Consider the following 19,927-nt stretch of genomic DNA (forward strand, 5'->3'; position numbering starts at 1 on the left):
AAAGATCCAATTACTATTGTTTTGTGCATTGATAGGGCCTTCTCAAGTATCTTCGCAGGATATCACTCTTAACAACAGGAAATCACCAAATAACATTGAAGTCAATTGGAGTGCTCCACCTGGTCTTGTGGAGTGGTATAATGTGTACCTCCAAGGAGCTGTCTCCCAGAACAAAAAAACCTCATCGATAAAGCCTGTTAATTTTACAGACTTACTTCCCGGCAGAGAATATAGTATCACAATTACAACAATAAGTGGACCTTTCAATGAAACATCAGCAGTAGTGACTGAGGCAACATGTAAGTTAAGCAGATACTGCTGTTGTTTTTTTTGTGTATAGCACTTAGTCTCATTAACAAGCTGAAGCTGCAAAACCTGAGAATGAGTATGGGCTTGATCCTTTAGTACATTGTTAAAATAATAACTACACGAATAATACAGTTTTTGGCTAAATAAAAGTACGTCTTTGACATTGCAAACTCAAGTCTTGAACAAATGCGTGTATATTAATGCAATGTTTAATTATACTTCCTGAAAAAATATCATTGTCTAAGTTGTGTAGTTTTAAACAAAAAATGCTCTTATTGTGATGTCAGTTTTGGAGCTGCCCTATAGAAAATGCTGTTTAGGTCCTTCTTAACTACCAGGGTATATTTATCTTTACTACACATGGCCAAATAGCCACGCTGAAAGTGAGAAGTGGAGCTTTCAAACTCATGAGTAAATGTGTAATTTATAATTAGGGTAGAGAAGAGCATACTTCGGACAACTCTACAAACATGTTTGAAAGCATCCTATTGCTATAGGTGTGCTTTATAACATATAGTTCTGTAGATAATACTTACCTTTTCTGTTTAGGCATTCTGCTGAGATAAGATCCACTACAAGCAATAATAAGGTGTTTTATGCAATTAGCACTTTTGATATATTAAATTTATTCGAGATGTGATATTGTCAACAATAAAATAGTCTGGGTGGCTTTAAGTAATATATATGATTTTGAAAATTTAGCATAATTACAATTATTTAACAATTATGATGAGAAAATACTCAGGAATTTCAATATAAGTACTACACCTGCTTTCATTTAAAGAAGCCTGGTATCTCCAGTGCCAAATATTATAAGAACGTCACTAAAATGTATCCTCTTCAAGTCACTAAAGAGAAGGCATGATGTCAAAGTGTAAAAAACCCATCATTTAGTCTATAACAGGACAATTTCATCAACACCTACTGAAAATTAAAACACTACTGTGGCCTTCGTTCTTTTATGTATATTGCTTTATAAGACAGCCCTTTAAAATGTGCAAATACTGCAAAGGAGAAGAGTCTAAAGTCTGCTACCTTTACATGTGTTTTAAACTACTAAGTTAGCCTTATGTACGATTTCAAATGACACATTTAGCATACTACTATGAAAAAGAAATATTGGTAACTGAAAGTAGAATTTTTTATAACATATATTTGTGAACCTAAGATGATTATAAAACATGAAGTTCTCAATAATAATGAAATGTTGATGGTTATTCACCAACATTATTTGTATATGATTATTGTATGGATAAATAGACAATAAAATGGAACGTCAAAAAGTAGATGTATAGATTGATGTTTATAAATATTTATTGACAAAATAATTTTTTGTGAATGTTTTCAATGTGCCATTGAGAAGATAAATTATTTTTGATGAAGTGTACTATTAAAATTGCCAAATAATTTCATGGTCAACAGATCCTGAACGGCCTGGTTCGGTGACATTTTTGGATGCAGAAAGAAACAGCATCAAGTTTTCATGGAATCAGCCTTTAAATATGAGTGGTATACAATTGACTTACAATATCACGTACAACAGTTCACAAGGAAACAGAAGTATCACAAACACCAGTACCTATGCCAATATTGAGAACCTGGTTTCAGGAACAAACTACACAATAAGTGTAGTAACCGTTGGTGTTTATAATTATTCAAGTCCACCTCTGCTCATCTCTTCATATACAAGTAAGTGGCGTATTCCTTTATTGTGAATATTTCATTATTGAAATACCACTGGTCATCTCCATAACACTTTCTTGTAATCTAAATACGAATCCAGAAATATTCTGTGAATCATTACTAGCCTCAATTGTTTTTTTCAATTCATGACCTTAAACCACTTTTGTGACTAAGAATGTAGCTACAAAATGAAAGTTGCTTGAGACTACAGCTTCTCTTTAATTAGCATGTAGATTATGTGTCAATTGAGAGGTCTGTATCTCAGATTTATTAATTTCAAGGCATATCACAATATTATAAAACAACAACCATGATGCAAGTATTTCTTACTCATTTTGTGTCACTTCCCTCGGCCTACTGGGTGAAAATGACAATCTAGCAGTAGAGTTAAAATCATTACTCTATTTTGCATTATAAGATCTCCGATGCACAGTTCCTATTTACAATCCAGTATCTGACAAAAATTGAAAATATCCTGCATAAATTCTCAGAAATTTCGGAAATACAGTGAACTACATTTTTTTTCCAAAATAGTGCAATTCTCATTTACGCTCAGTAACTGTGTGCTGGTGCAGCTTAACATATCTTTGATCACTTTCAGAGAACCCTTTTAGGGATGGATTTTCCTTATGGTCTGGAGATGTGGTCATATTACACAGTTTTGGTTTGAGGTTGTTGAGGTACACATTGCTCTCACTGGCAGGAGGGTATAATGGGAACCAAGTGCTTGTTTGCTGGGGCATATGATACAAAGCAAGACAACATACAGTTACTGGTATAGTGACTTTGCCTTTCTTTCAGACAAAGATAATATAGCTGTAGGTTGTAAAGAAGGCAGGATAACAAGGGGGAAGTTACAAAATGTTCAAAGGTCACACAACATTGGGTTACTGCTGAGGTTGAAGTGTTCAGTATTTTAAGAAACTAAAATGATGTGGTAAAACTATTGTTACTGGTATACGAGAAGTATTATTACTTGTAATTGAAGTCAAATCAGATGAAAATCCTCCATGATTGCAGGTATGCTAGTTGGGGGGAGGGGCATACAGAATATTCCATATATGTGCTTTGATGGTTAGGTACATCCTATTCCAAACTTGGCTAATGGATCAGATATGTACAAAGATAAATGGGGTAATAGACAAAATAGAATGCTATTGATGGATTCTCAGTTAGCGGACAGGTTTGGTGAAGAGTTAACTGCACCAAATTGATTAAACAGAATGAGCGTATCATATCTATATCATGTACAACATATTATTATATGCTCTCTAGAGGGAGGTGGTGATGTAAAAGATCAGTGGCTGCTGAGAATATGAAATAGTTGTTGCAGCTGTTATTACTAATTGCAACTGTAATGTTTCGCATGCCAACTCCCAGCTAGAACAGTGGGTAAAAATATGAACAACAGAGATATGTATGCCTGATACAATGTTGTTGTCAGCTGTATTGAGGAGACTAAACATAACATGTCTCCGTTTATGTTGTTGATAGTAAAATAAAGAAACATTTTCAAAAAATAAATCTGTAATGATCTACTTTGAGATGCTTGAAGAGCTTAAAGATCCAATTACTGTTGTTTTGTGCATTGATAGGGCCTTCTCAAGTATCTTCGCAGGATATCACTCTTAACAACAGGAAATCACCAAATAACATTGAAGTCAATTGGAGTGCTCCACCTGGTCTTGTGGAGTGGTATAATGTGTACCTCCAAGGAGCTGTCTCCCAGAACAAAACAACCTCATCGATAAAGCCTGTTAATTTTACAGACTTACTTCCCGGCAGAGAATATAGTATCACAATTACAACAATAAGTGGACCTTTCAATGAAATATCAGCAGTAGTGACTGAGGCAACATGTAAGTTAAGCAGATACTGCTGTTGTTTTTTTGTGTATAGCACTTAGTCTCATTAACAAGCTGAAGCTGCAAAACCTGAGAATGAGTATGGGCTTGATCCTTTAGTACATTGTTAAAATAATAACTACACGTATAATACAGTTTTTGGCTAAAAAAAAGTACGTCTTTGACATTGCAAACTCAAGTCTTGAACAAATGCGTGTATATTAATGCAATGTTTAATTATACTTCCTGAAAAAATATCATTGTCTAAGTTGTGTAGTTTTAATCAAAATATGCTCTTATTGTGATGTCAGTTTTGGAGCTGCCCTATAGAAAATGCTGTTTAGGTCCTTCTTAACTACCAGGGTATATTTATCTTTACTACACGTGGCCAAATAGCCACGCTGAAAGTGAGGAGTGGAGCTTTCAAAATCATGAGTAAATGTGTAATTTATAATTAGGGTAGAGAAGAGCATACTTCGGACAACTCTACAAACATGTTTGAAAGCATCCAATTGCTATAGGTGTGCTTTATAACATATAGTTCTGTAGATAATACTTACCTTTTCTGTTTAGGCATTCTGCTGAGATAAGATCCACTACAAGCAATAATAAGGTGTTTTATGCAATTAGCACTTTTGATATATTAAATTTATTCGAGATGTGATATTGTCAACAATAAAACAGTCTGGGTGTCTTTAAGTAATATATATGATTTTCTAAATTTAGCATAATTACAATTTTTTAACAATTATGATGAGAAAATACTCAGGAATTTCAATATATGTACTACACCTGCTTTCATTTAAAGAAGCATGGTATCTCCAGTGCCAAATATTATAATAACGTCACTAAAATGTATCCTCTTCAAGTCACTAAAGAGAAGGCATGATGTCAAAGTGTAAAAAAAAACATCATTTAGACTATAACAGGACAATTTCATCAACACCTACTGAAAATTAAAACACTACTGTGGCCTTCGTTCTTTTATGTATATTGGATTATAAGACAGCCCTTTAAAATGTGCAAATACTGCAAAGGAGAAGAGTCTAAAGTCTGCTACCTTTACATGTGTTTTAAACCACTAAGTTAGCCTTATGTACGATTTCAAATGACACATATAGCATACTACTATGAAAAAGAAATATCGGTAACTGAAAGTTGAATTTTTTATAACATATATTTGTGAACCTAAGATGATTATAAAACATGAAGTTCTCAATAATAATGAAATGTTCATGGTTATTCACCAAGATTATTTGTATATGATTATTGTATGGATAAATAGACAATAAAATGGAACGTCAAAAAGTAGATGTATAGATTGATGTTTATAAATATTTATTGACAAAATAATTTTTTGTGAATGTTTTCAATGTGCCATTGAGAAGATAAATTATTTTTGATGAAGTGTACTATTAAAATTGCCAAATAATTTCATGGTCAACAGATCCTGAACGGCCTGGTTCGGTGACATCTTTGAATGCAGAAAGAAACAGCATCAAGTTTTCATGGAATCAGCCTTTAAATATGAGTGGTATACAATTGACTTACAATATCACGTACAGCAGTTCACAAGGAAACAGAAGTATCACAAACACCAGTACCTATGCCAATATTGAGAACCTGGTTTCAGGAACAAACTACACAATAAGTGTAGTAACCGTTGGTGTTTATAATTATTCAAGTCCACCTCTGCTCATCTCTTCATATACAAGTAAGTGGCGTATTCCTTTATTGTGAATATTTCATTATTGAAATAACACTGGTCATCTCCATAACACTTTCTTGTAATCTAAAATACGAACCCAGAAATATTATGTGAATCATTACTAGCCTCCATTGTTTTTTTCAATTCATGACCTTAAACCACTTTTGTGACTAAGAATGTAGCTACAAAATGAAAGTTGCTTGTGACTACAGCTTCTCTTTAATTAGCATGTAGAGTATGTGTCAATTGAGAGGTCTGTATCTCAGATTTATTCATTTCAAGGCATATCACAATATTATAAAACAACAACCATGATGCAAGTATTTCTTACTCATTTTGTGTCACTTCCCTCGGCCTACTGGATGAAAATGACAATCTAGCAGTAGAGTTAAAATCATTACTCTATTTTGCATTATAAGATCTCCGATGCACAGTTCCTATTTACAATCCAGTATCTGACAAAAATTGAAAATATCCTGCATAAATTCTCAGAAATTTCGGAAATACAGTGAACTACATTTGTTTTCCAAAATAGTGCAATTCACATTTACACTCAGTAACTGTGTGCTGGTGCAGCTTAACATATCTTTGATCACTTTCAGAGAACCCTTTTAGGGATGGATTTTCCTTATGGTCTGGAGATGTGGTCATATTACACAGTTTTGGTTTGAGGTTGTTGAGGTACACATTGCTCTCACTGGTAGGAGGGTATAATGGGAACCAAGTGCTTGTTTGCTGGGGCATATGATACAAAGCAAGACAACATACAGTTACTGCTATATTGACTTTGCCTTTCTTTCAGACAAAGATAATATAGCTGTAGGTTGTAAAGAAGGCAGGATAACAAGGGGGAAGTTACAAAATGTTCAAAGGTCACACAAAATTGGGTTACTGCTGAGGTTGAAGTGTTCAGTATTTTAAGAAACGAAAATGATGTGGTAAAACTATTGTTACTGGTATACGAGAAGTATTATTACTTGTAATTGAAGTCAAATCAGATGAAAATCCTCCATGATTGCAGGTATGCTAGTTGGGGGGAGGGGCATACAGAATATTCCATATATGTGCTTTGATGGTTAGGTACATCCTATTCCAAACTTGGCTAATGGATCAGATATGTACAAAGATAAATGGGGTAATAGACAAAATAGAATGCTATTGATGGATTCTCAGTTAGCGGGACAGGTTTGGTGAAGAGTTAACTGCACCAAATTGATTAAACAGAATGAGCGTATCATATCTATATCATGTACAACATATTATTATGTGCTCTCTAGAGGGAGGTGGTGATGTAAAAGATCAGTGGCTGCTGAGAATATGAAATAGTTGTTGCAGCTGTTATTACTAATTGCAACTGTTCTGTTTCGCATGTCAACTCCCAGCTAGAACAGTGGGTAAAAATATGAACAACAGAGATATGTATGCCTGATACAATGTTGTTATCAGCTGTATTGAGGAGACTAAACATAACGTGTCTCCGTTTATGTTGTTGATAATAAAATAAAGAAACATTTCAAAAAAGAAATCTGTAATGATCTACTTTAAGATGCTTGAAGAGCTTAAAGATCCAATTACTGTTGTTTTGTGCATTGATAGGGCCTTCTCAAGTATCTTCGCAGGATATCACTCTTAACAACAGGAAATCACCAAATAACATTGAAGTCAATTGGAGTGCTCCACCTGGTCTTGTGGAGTGGTATAATGTGTACCTCCAAGGAGCTGTCTCCCAGAACAAAACAACCTCATCGATAAAGCCTGTTAATTTTACAGACTTACTTCCCGGCAGAGAATATAGTATCACAATTACAACAATAAGTGGACCTTTCAATGAAACATCAGCAGTAGTGACTGAGGCAACATGTAAGTTAAGCAGATACTGCTGTTGGTTTTTTTGTGTATAGCACTTAGTCTCATTAACAAGCTGAAGCTGCAAAACCTGAGAATGAGTATGGGCTTGATCCTTTAGTACATTGTTAAAATAATAACTACACGTATAATAAGGTTTTTGGCTAAAAAAAAGTACGTCTTTGACATTGCAAACTCAAGTCTTGAACAAATTCGTGTATATTAATGCAATGTTTAATTATACTTCCTGAAAAAATATCATTGTCTAAGTTGTGTAGTTTTAATCAAAATATGCTCTTATTGTGATGTCAGTTTTGGAGCTGCCCTATAGAAAATGCAGTTTAGGTCCTTCTTAACTACCAGGGTATATTTATCTTTACTACACGTGGCCAAATAGCCACGCTGAAAGTGAGGAGTGGAGCTTTCAAAATCATGAGTAAATGTGTAATTTATAATTAGGGTAGAGAAGAGCATACTTCGGACAACTCTACAAACATGTTTGAAAGCATCCAATTGCTATAGGTGTGCTTTATAACATATAGTTCTGTAGATAATACTTACCTTTTCTGTTTAGGCATTCTGCTGAGATAAGATCCACTACAAGCAATAAGAAGGTGTTTTATGCAATTAGCACTTTTGATATATTAAATTTATTCGAGATGTGATATTGTCAACAATAAAACAGTCTGGGTGTCTTTAAGTAATATATATGATTTTCTAAATTTAGCATAATTACAATTATTTAACAATTATGATGAGAAAATACTCAGGAATTTCAATATAAGTACTACACCTGCTTTCATTTAAAGAAGCCTGGTATCTCCAGTGCCAAATATTATAAGAACGTCACTAAAATGTATCCTCTTCAAGTCACTAAAGAGAAGGCATGATGTCAAAGTGTAAAAAAAACATCATTTAGTCTATAACAGGACAATTTCATCAACACCTACTGAAAATTAAAACACTACTGTGGCCTTCGTTCTTTTATGTATATTGGTTTATAAGACAGCCCTTTAAAATGTGCAAATACTGCAAAGGAGATGAGTCTAAAGTCTGCTACTTTTACATGTGTTTTAAACCACTAAGTTAGCCTTATGTACGATTTCAAATGACAAATATAGCATACTACTATGAAAAAGAAATATTGGGAACTGAAAGTTGAATTTTTTATAACATATATTTGTGAACCTAAGATGATTATAAAACATGAAGTTTTCAATAATAATGAAATGTTCATGGTTATTCACCAACATTATTTGTATATGATTATTGTATGGATAAATAGACAATAAAATGGAACGTCAAAAAGTAGATGTATAGATTGATGTTTATAAATATTTATTGACAAAATAATTTTTTGTGAATGTTTTCAATGTGCCATTGAGAAGATAAATTATTTTTGATGAAGTGTACTATTAAAATTGCCAAATAATTTCATGGTCAACAGATCCTGAACGGCCTGGTTCGGTGACATCTTTGGATGCAGAAAGAAACAGCATCAAGTTTTCATGGAATCAGCCTTTAAATATGAGTGGTATACAATTGACTTACAATATCACGTACAACAGTTCACAAGGAAACAGAAGTATCACAAACACTAGTACCTATGCCAATATTGAGAACCTGGTTTCAGGAACAAACTACACAATAAGTGTAGTCACCGTGGGTGTTTATAATTATTCAAGTCCACCTCTGCTCATCTCTTCATATACAAGTAAGTGGCGTATTCCTTTATTGTGAATATTTCATTATTGAAATACCACTGGTCATCTCCATAACACTTTCTTGTAATCTAAATAGGAATCCAGAAATATTCTGTGAATCATTACTAGCCTCAATTGTTTTTTTCAATTCATGACCTTAAACCAATTTTGTGACTAAGAATGTAGCTACAAAATGAAAGTTGCTTGAGACTACTGCTTCTCTTTAATTAGCATGTAGAGTATGTGTCAATTGAGAGGTCTGTATCTCAGATTTATTAATTTCAAGGCATACACAATATTATAAAACAACAACCATGATGCAAGTATTTCTTACTCATTTTGTGTCACTTCCCTCGGCCTACTGGATGAAAATGACAATCTAGCAGTAGAGTTAAAATCATTACTCTATTTTGCATTATAAGATCTCCGATGCACAGTTCCTATTTACAATCCAGTATCTGACAAAAATTGAAAATATCCTGCATAAATTCTCAGAAATTTCGGAAATACAGTGAACTACATTTGTTTTCCAAAATAGTGCAATTCACATTTACACTCAGTAACTGTGTGCTGGTGCAGCTTAACATATCTTTGATCACTTTCAGAGAACCCTTTTAGGGATGGATTTTCCTTATGGTCTGGAGATGTGGTCATATTACACAGTTTTGGTTTGAGGTTGTTGAGGTACACATTGCTCTCACTGGTAGGAGGGTATAATGGGAACCAAGTGCTTGTTTGCTGGGGCATATGATACAAAGCAAGACAACATACAGTTACTGGTATATTGACTTTGCCTTTCTTTCAGACAAAGATAATATAGCTGTAGGTTGTAAAGAAGGCAGGATAACAAGGGGGAAGTTACAAAATGTTCAAAGGTCACACAAAATTGGGTTACTGCTGAGGTTGAAGTGTTCAGTATTTTAAGAAACGAAAATGATGTGGTAAAACTATTGTTACTGGTATACGAGAGGTATTATTACTTGTAATTGAAGTCAAATCAGATGAAAATCCTCCATGATCGCAGGTATGCTAGTTGGGGGGAGGGGCATACAGAATATTCCATATATGTGCTTTGATGATTGGGTACATCCTATTCCAAACTTGGCTAATGGATCAGATATGTACAAAGATAACTGGGGTAATAGACAAAATAGATTGCTATTGATGGATTCCCAGTTAGCGGACAGTTTTGGTGAAGAGTTAACTGCACCAAATTGATTAAACAGAATGAGCGTATCATATCTATATCATGTACAACATATTATTATGTGCTCTCTAGAGGGAGGTGGTGATGTAAAAGATCAGTGGCTGCTGAGAATATGAAATAGTTGTTGCAGCTGTTATTACTAATTGCACTGTTATGTTTCGCATGCCAACTCCCAGCTAGAATAGTGGCTAAAAATATGAACAACAGAGATATGTATGCCTGATACAATGTTGTTGTCAGCTGTATTGAGGAGACTAAACATAACATGTCTCCGTTTATGTTGTTGATAATACAATAAAGAAACATTTTAAAAAAAGAAATCTGTAATGATCTACTTTGAGATGCTTGAAGAGCTTAAAGATCCAATTACTGTTGTTCTGTGCATTGATAGGGCCTTCTCAAGTATCTTCGCAGGATATCACTTTTAACAACAGGAAATCACCAAATAACATTGAAGTCAATTGGAGTGCTCCACCTGGTCTTGTGGAGTGGTATAATGTGTACCTCCAAGGAGCTGTCTCCCAGAACAAAACAACCTCATCGATAAAGCCTGTTAATTTTACAGACTTACTTCCCGGCAGAGAATATAGTATCACAATTACAACAATAAGTGGACCTTTCAATGAAACATCAGCAGTAGTGACTGAGGCAACATGTAAGTTAAGCAGATACTGCTGTTGTTTTTTTGTGTATAGCACTTAGTCTCATTAACAAGCTGAAGCTGCAAAACCTGAGAATGAGTATGGGCTTGATCCTTTAGTACATTGTTAAAATAATAACTACACGTATAATACAGTTTTTGGCTAAAAAAAAGTACGTCTTTGACATTGCAAACTCAAGTCTTGAACAAATGTGTGTATATTAATGCAATGTTTAATTATACTTCCTGAAAAAATATCATTGTCTAAGTTGTGTAGTTTTAATCAAAATATGCTCTTATTGTGATGTCAGTTTTGGAGCTGCCCTATAGAAAATGCTGTTTAGGTCCTTCTTAACTACCAGGGTATATTTATCTTTACTACACGTGGCCAAATAGCCACGCTGAAAGTGAGGAGTGGAGCTTTCAAAATCATGAGTAAATGTGTAATTTATAATTAGGGTAGAGAAGAGCATACTTCGGACAACTCTACAAACATGTTTGAAAGCATCCAATTGCTATAGGTGTGCTTTATAACATATAGTTCTGTAGATAATACTTACCTTTTCTGTTTAGGCATTCTGCTGAGATAAGATCCACTACAAGCAATAATAAGGTGTTTTATGCAATTAGCACTTTTGATATATTAAATTTATTCGAGATGTGATATTGTCAACAATAAAACAGTCTGGGTGTCTTTAAGTAATATATATGATTTTCTAAATTTAGCATAATTACAATTATTTAACAATTATGATGAGAAAATACTCAGGAATTTCAATATAAGTACTGCACCTGCTTTCATTTAAAGAAGCCTGGTATCTCCAGTGCCAAATATTATAAGAACGTCACTAAAATGTATCCTCTTCAAGTCACTAAAGAGAAGGCATGATGTCAAAGTGTAAAAAAACCATCATTTAGTCTATAACAGGACAATTTCATCAACACCTACTGAAAATTAAAACACTACTGTGGCCTTCGTTCTTTTATGTATATTGCTTTATAAGACAGCCCTTTAAAATGTGCAAATACTGCAAAGGAGAAGAGTCTAAAGTCTGCTACCTTTACATGTGTTTTAAACTACTAAGTTAGCCTTATGTACGATTTCAAATGACACATATAGCATACTACTATGAAAAAGAAATAGTGGTAACTGAAAGTTGAATTTTTTATAACATATATTTGTGAACCTAAGATGATTATAAAACATGAAGTTCTCAATAATAATGAAATGTTGATGGTTATTCACCAACATTATTTGTATATGATTATTGTATGGATAAATAGACAATACAATGGAACGTCAAAAAGTAGATGTATAGATTGATGTTTATAAATATTTATTGAAAAAATAATTTTTGGTGAATGTTTTCAATGTGCCATTGAGAAGATAAATTATTTTTGATGAAGTGTACTATTAAAATTGCCAAATAATTTCATGGTCAACAGATCCTGAACGGCCTGGTTCGGTGACATCTTTGGATGCAGAAAGAAACAGCATCAAGTTTTCATGGAATCAGCCTTTAAATATGAGTGGTATACAATTGACTTACAATATCACGTACAACAGTTCACAAGGAAACAGAAGTATCACAAACACCAGTACCTATGCCAATATTGAGAACCTGGTTTCAGGAACAAACTACACAATAAGTGTAGTAACCGTTGGTGTTTATAATTATTCAAGTCCACCTCTGCTCATCTCTTCATATACAAGTAAGTGGCGCATTCCTTTATTGTGAATATTTCATTATTGAAATACCACTGGTCATCTCCATAACACTTTCTTGTAATCTAAATACGAATCCAGAAATATTCTGTGAATCATTACTAGCCTCAATTGTTTTTTTCAATTCATGACCTTAAACCACTTTTGTGACTAAGAATGTAGCTACAAAATGAAAGTTGCTTGAGACTACAGCTTCTCTTTAATTAGCATGTAGATTATGTGTCAATTGAGAGGTCTGTATCTCAGATTTATTAATTTCAAGGCATATCACAATATTATAAAACAACAACCATGATGCAAGTATTTCTTACTCATTTTGTGTCACTTCCCTCGGCCTACTGGGTGAAAATGACAATCTAGCAGTAGAGTTAAAATCATTACTCTATTTTGCATTATAAGATCTCCGATGCACAGTTCCTATTTACAATCCAGTATCTGACAAAAATTGAAAATATCCTGCATAAATTCTCAGAAATTTCGGAAATACAGTGAACTACATATTTTTTGCAAAATAGTGCAATTCTCATTTACGCTCAGTAACTGTGTGCTGGTGCAGCTTAACATATCTTTGATCACTTTCAGAGAACCCTTTTAGGGATGAATTTTCCTTATGGTCTGGAGATGTGGTCATATTACACAGTTTTGGTTTGAGGTTGTTGAGGTACACATTGCTCTCACTGGTAGGAGGGTATAATGGGAACCAAGTGCTTGTTTGCTGGGGCATATGATACAAAGCAAGACAACATACAGTTACTGCTATATTGACTTTGCCTTTCTTTCAGACAAAGATAATATAGCTGTAGGTTGTAAAGAAGGCAGGATAACAAGGGGGAAGTTACAAAATGTTCAAAGGTCACACAAAATTGGGTTACTGCTGAGGTTGAAGTGTTCAGTATTTTAAGAAACGAAAATGATGTGGTAAAACTATTGTTACTGGTATACGAGAAGTATTATTACTTGTAATTGAAGTCAAATCAGATGAAAATCCTCCATGATTGCAGGTATGCTAGTTGGGGGGAGGGGCATACAGAATATTCCATATATGTGCTTTGATGGTTAGGTACATCCTATTCCAAAGTTGGCTAATGGATCAGATATGTACAAAGATAAATGGGGTAATAGACAAAATAGAATGCTATTGATGGATTCTCAGTTAGCGGGACAGGTTTGGTGAAGAGTTAACTGCACCAAATTGATTAAACAGAATGAGCGTATCATATCTATATCATGTACAACATATTATTATGTGCTCTCTAGAGGGAGGTGGTGATGTAAAAGATCAGTGGCTGCTGAGAATATGAAATAGTTGTTGCAGCTGTTATTACTAATTGCAACTGTTCTGTTTCGCATGTCAACTCCCAGCTAGAACAGTGGGTAAAAATATGAACAACAGAGATATGTATGCCTGATACAATGTTGTTATCAGCTGTATTGAGGAGACTAAACATAACGTGTCTCCGTTTATGTTGTTGATAATAAAATAAAGAAACATTTCAAAAAAGAAATCTGTAATGATCTACTTTAAGATGCTTGAAGAGCTAAAGATCCAATTACTGTTGTTTTGTGCATTGATAGGGCCTTCTCAAGTATCTTCGCAGGATATCACTCTTAACAACAGGAAATCACCAAATAACATTGAAGTCAATTGGAGTGCTCCACCTGGTCTTGTGGAGTGGTATAATGTGTACCTCCAAGGAGCTGTCTCCCAGAACAAAACAACCTCATCGATAAAGCCTGTTAATTTTACAGACTTACTTCCCGGCAGAGAATATAGTATCACAATTACAACAATAAGTGGACCTTTCAATGAAACATCAGCAGTAGTGACTGAGGCAACATGTAAGTTAAGCAGATACTGCTGTTGGTTTTTTTGTGTATAGCACTTAGTCTCATTTACAAGCTGAAGCTGCAAAACCTGAGAATGAGTATGGGCTTGATCCTTTAGTACATTGTTAAAATAATAACTACACGTATAATACAGTTTTTGGCTAAATAAAAGTACGTCTTTGACATTGCAAACTCAAGTCTTGAACAAATGCGCGTATATTAATGCAATGTTTAATTATACTTCCTGAAAAAATATCATTGTCTAAGTTGTGTAGTTTTAGCCAAAAAATGCTCTTATTGTGATGTCAGTTTTGGAGCTGCCCTATAGAAAATGCTGTTTAGGTCCTTCTTAACTACCAGGGTATATTTATCTTTACTACACATGGCCAAATAGCCACGCTGAAAGTGAGGAGTGGAGCTTTCAAACTCGTGAGTAAATGTGTAATTTATAATTAGGGTAGAGAAGAGCATACTTCGGACAACTCTACAAACATGTTTGAAAGCATCCTATTGCTATAGGTGTGTTTTATAACATATAGGGGGTTATTCTAACTTTGGAGGACTGTTAATCCGTCCCAAAAGTGACGGTAAAGTGACGGATATACCACCAGCCGTATTACGAGTTCCAAAGGATATAATGGACTCGTTATACGGCTGGTGGTAAATCCGTCACTTTTCCGTCACTTTTGGGACGGATTAACACCTCCTCCAAAGTTAGAATAACCCCCATAGTTCTGTAGATAATACTTACCTTTTCTGTTTAGGCATTCTGCTGAGATAAGATCCACTACAAGCAATAATAAGGTGTTTTATGCAATTAGCACTTTTGATATATTAAATTTATTCGAGATGTGATATTGTCAACAATAAAATAGTCTGGGTGGCTTTAAGTAATATATATGATTTTGAAAATTTAGCATAATTACAATTATTTAACAATTATGATGAGAAAATACTTAGGAATTTCAATATAAGTACTACACCTGCTTTCATTTAAAGAAGCCTGGTATCTCCAGTGCCAAATATTATAAGAACGTCACTAAAATGTATCCTCTTCAAGTCACTAAAGAGAAGGCATGATGTCAAAGTGTAAAAAAAACATCATTTAGTCTATAACAGGACAATTTCATCAACACCTACTGAAAATTAAAACACTACTGTGGCCTTCGTTCTTTTATGTATATTGGTTTATAAGACAGCCCTTTAAAATGTGCAAATACTGCAAAGGAGAAGAGTCTAAAGTCTGCTACTTTTACATGTGTTTTAAACCACTAAGTTAGCCTTATGTACGATTTCAAATGACAAATATAGCATACTACTATGAAAAAGAAATATTGGGAACTGAAAGTTGAATTTTTTATAACATATATTTGTGAACCTAAGATGATTATAAAACATGAAGTTTTCAATAATAATGAAATGTTCATGGTTATTCACCAACATTATTTGTATATGATTATTGTATGGATAAATAGACAATAAAATGGAACGTCAAAAAGTAGATGTATAGATTGATGTTTATAAATATTTATTGACAAAATAATTTTTTGTGAATGTTTTCAATGTGCCATTGAGAAGATAAATTATTTTTGATGAAGTGTACTATTAAAATTGCCAAATAATTTCATGGTCAACAGATCCTGAACGGCCTGGTTCGGTGACATCTTTGGATGCAGAAAGAAACAGCATCAAGTTTTCATGGAATCAGCCTTTAAATATGAGTGGTATACAATTGACTTACAATATCACGTACAACAGTTCACAAGGAAACAGAAGTATCACAAACACCAGTACCTATGCCAATATTGAGAACCTGGTTTCAGGAACAAACTACACAATAAGTGTAGTCACCGTGGGTGTTTATAATTATTCAAGTCCACCTCTGCTCATCTCTTCATATACAAGTAAGTGGTGAATTCCTTTATTGTGAATATTTCATTATTGAAATACCACTGGTCATCTCCATAACACTTTCTTGTAATCTAAATACGAATCCAGAAATATTCTGCGAATCATTACTAGCCTCAATTGTTTTTTTCAATTCATGACCTTAAACCACTTTTGTGACTAAGAATGTAGCTACAAAATGAAAGTTGCTTGAGACTACAGCTTCTCTTTAATTAGCATGTAGATTATGTGTCAATTGAGAAGTCTGTATCTCAGATTTATTAATTTCAAGGCATATCACAATATTATAAAACAACAACCATGATGCAAGTATTTCTTACTCATTTTGTGTCACTTCCCTCGGCCTACTGGATGAAAATGACAATCTAGCAGTAGAGTTAAAATCATTACTCTATTTTGCATTATAAAATCTCCGATGCACAGTTCCTATTTACAATCCAGTATCTGACAAAAATTAAAAATATCCTGCATAAATTCTCAGAAATTTCGGAAATACAGTGAGCTACATTTTTTTTCCAAAATAGTGCAATTCTCATTTACACTCAGTAACTGTGTGCTGGTGCAGCTTAACATATCTTTGATCACTTTCAGAGAACCCTTTTAGGGATGGATTTTCCTTATGGTCTGGAGATGTGGTCATATTACACAGTTTTGGTTTGAGGTTGTTGAGGTACACATTGCTCTCACTGGCAGGAGGGTATAATGGGAACCAAGTGCTTGTTTGCTGGGGCATATGATACAAAGCAAGACAACATACAGTTACTGCTATATTGACTTTGCCTTTCTTTCAGACAAAGATAATATAGCTGTAGGTTGTAAAGAAGGCAGGATAACAAGGGGGAAGTTACAAAATGTTCAAAGGTCACACAAAATTGGGTTACTGCTGAGGTTGAAGTGTTCAGTATTTTAAGAAACGAAAATGATGTGGTAAAACTATTGTTACTGGTATACAAGAGGTATTATTACTTGTAATTGAAGTCAAATCAGATGAAAATCCTCCATGATCGCAGGTATGCTAGTTGGGGGGAGGGGCATACAGAATATTCCATATATGTGCTTTGATGATTGGGTACATCCTATTCCAAACTTGGCTAATGGATCAGATATGTACAAAGATAACTGGGGTAATAGACAAAATAGATTGCTATTGATGGATTCCCAGTTAGCGGACATTTTTGGTGAAGAGTTAACTGCACCAAATTGATTAAACAGAATGAGCGTATCATATCTATATCATGTTCAACATATTATTATGTGCTCTCTAGAGGGAGGTGGTGATGTAAAAGATCAGTGGCTGCTGAGAATATGAAATAGTTGTTGCAGCTGTTATTACTAATTGCACTGTTATGTTTCGCATGCCAACTCCCAGCTAGAATAGTGGCTAAAAATATGAACAACAGAGATATGTATGCCTGATACAATGTTGTTGTCAGCTGTATTGAGGAGACTAAACATAACATGTCTCCGTTTATGTTGTTGATAATACAATAAAGAAACATTTTAAAAAAAGAAATCTGTATTGATCTACTTTGAGATGCTTGAAGAGCTTAAAGATCCAATTACTGTTGTTCTGTGCATTGATAGGGCCTTCTCAAGTATCTTCGCAGGATATCACTCTTAACAACAGGAAATCACCAAATAACATTGAAGTCAATTGGAGTGCTCCACCTGGTCTTGTGGAGTGGTATAATGTGTACCTCCAAGGAGCTGTCTCCCAGAACAAAACAACCTCATCGATAAAGCCTGTTAATTTTACAGACTTACTTCCCGGCAGAGAATATAGTATCACAATTACAACAATAAGTGGACCTTTCAATGAAACATCAGCAGTAGTGACTGAGGCAACATGTAAGTTAAGCAGATACTGCTGTTGTTTTTTTTGTGTATAGCACTTAGTCTCATTAACAAGCTGAAGCTGCAAAACCTGAGAATGAGTATGGGCTTGATCCTTTAGTACATTGTTAAAATAATAACTACACGTATAATACAGTTTTTGGCTAAAAAAAAGTACGTCTTTGACATTGCAAACTCAAGTCTTGAACAAATGGGTGTATATTAATAAATGTTTAATTATACTTCCTGAAAAAATATCATTGTCTAAGTTGTGTAGTTTTAATCAAAATATGCTCTTATTGTGATGTCAGTTTTGGAGCTGCCCTATAGAAAATGCTGTATAGGTCCTTCTTAACTACCAGGGTATATTTATCTTTACTACACATGGCCAAATAGCCACGCTGAAAGTGAGGAGTGGAGCTTTCAAAATAATGAGTAAATGTGTAATTTATAATTAGGGTAGAGAAGAGCATACTTTGGACAACTCTACAAACATGTTTGAAAGCATCCTATTGCTATAGGTGTGCTTTATAACATATAGTTCTGTAGATAATACTTACCTTTTCTGTTTAGGCATTCTGCTGAGATAAGATCCACTACAAGCAATAATAAGGTGTTTTATGCAATTGGCACTTTTGATATATTAAATTTATTCGAGATGTTGTATTGTCAACAATAAAATAGTCTGGGTGGCTTTAAGTAATATATATGATTTTCAAAATTTAGCATAATTACAATTATTTAACAATTATGATGAGAAAATACTGAGGAATTTCAATATAAGTACTACACCTGCTTTCATTTAAAGAAGCATGGTATCTCCAGTGCCAAATATTATAAGAACGTCACTAAAATGCATCCTCTTCAAGTGACTAAAGAGAAGGCATGATGTCAAAGGGTAAAAAACCCATCATTTAGTATATAACAGGACAATTTCATCAACACCTACTGAAAATTAAAACACTACTGTGGCCTTCGTTCTCTTATGTATATTGGTTTATAAGACAGCCCTTTAAAATGTGCAAATACTGCAAAGGAGAAGAGTCTAAAGTCTGCTACCTTTACATGTGTTTTAAACCACTAAGTTAGCCTTATGTACGATTTCAAATGACACATATAGCATACTACTATGAAAAAGAAATATTGGTAACTGAAAGTTGAATTTTTTATAACATATATTTGTGAACCTAAGATGATTATAAAACATGAAGTTCTCAATAATAATGAAATGTTCATGGTTATTCACCAAGATTATTTGTATATGATTATTGTATGGATAATTAGACAATAAAATGGAACGTCAAAATGTAGATGTATAGATTGATGTTTATAAATATTTATTGACAAAATAATTTTTTGTGAATGTTTTCAATGTGCCATTGAGAAGATAAATTATTTTTGATGAAGTGTACTATTAAAATTGCCAAATAATTTCATGGTCAACAGATCCTGAACGGCCTGGTTCGGTGACATCTTTGGATGCAGAAAGAAACAGCATCAAGTTTTCATGGAATCAGCCTTTAAATATGAGTGGTATACAATTGACTTACAATATCACGTACAGCAGTTCACAAGGAAACAGAAGTATCACAAACACCAGTACCTATGCCAATATTGAGAACCTGGTTTCAGGAACAAACTACACAATAAGTGTAGTAACCGTTGGTGTTTATAATTATTCAAGTCCACCTCTG

The 19,927-nt window shown here is 33.9% G+C and overlaps 1 protein-coding gene across 1 annotated transcript in view; it reads left to right on the plus strand.

Moving 5' to 3' along the window:
- LOC138283517 (uncharacterized) overlaps nt 1–19,927 on the plus strand; it is a 471,678-nt gene that overhangs the window by 23,101 nt on the left and 428,650 nt on the right. Inside the window, exons 11-17 of the mRNA XM_069221456.1 lie at nt 36–299; nt 3,588–3,851; nt 7,141–7,404; nt 10,691–10,954; nt 12,386–12,652; nt 14,241–14,504; nt 17,985–18,248. Of these exons, the coding sequence (XP_069077557.1) occupies nt 36–299; nt 3,588–3,851; nt 7,141–7,404; nt 10,691–10,954; nt 12,386–12,652; nt 14,241–14,504; nt 17,985–18,248 (1,851 nt within the window). The remainder of the gene's footprint in view (nt 1–35; nt 300–3,587; nt 3,852–7,140; nt 7,405–10,690; nt 10,955–12,385; nt 12,653–14,240; nt 14,505–17,984; nt 18,249–19,927) is intronic.

This window comes from Pleurodeles waltl, chromosome 3_1 (assembly GCF_031143425.1).
Source record: "Pleurodeles waltl isolate 20211129_DDA chromosome 3_1, aPleWal1.hap1.20221129, whole genome shotgun sequence".
Classification (NCBI taxonomy): domain Eukaryota; kingdom Metazoa; phylum Chordata; class Amphibia; order Caudata; family Salamandridae; genus Pleurodeles; species Pleurodeles waltl.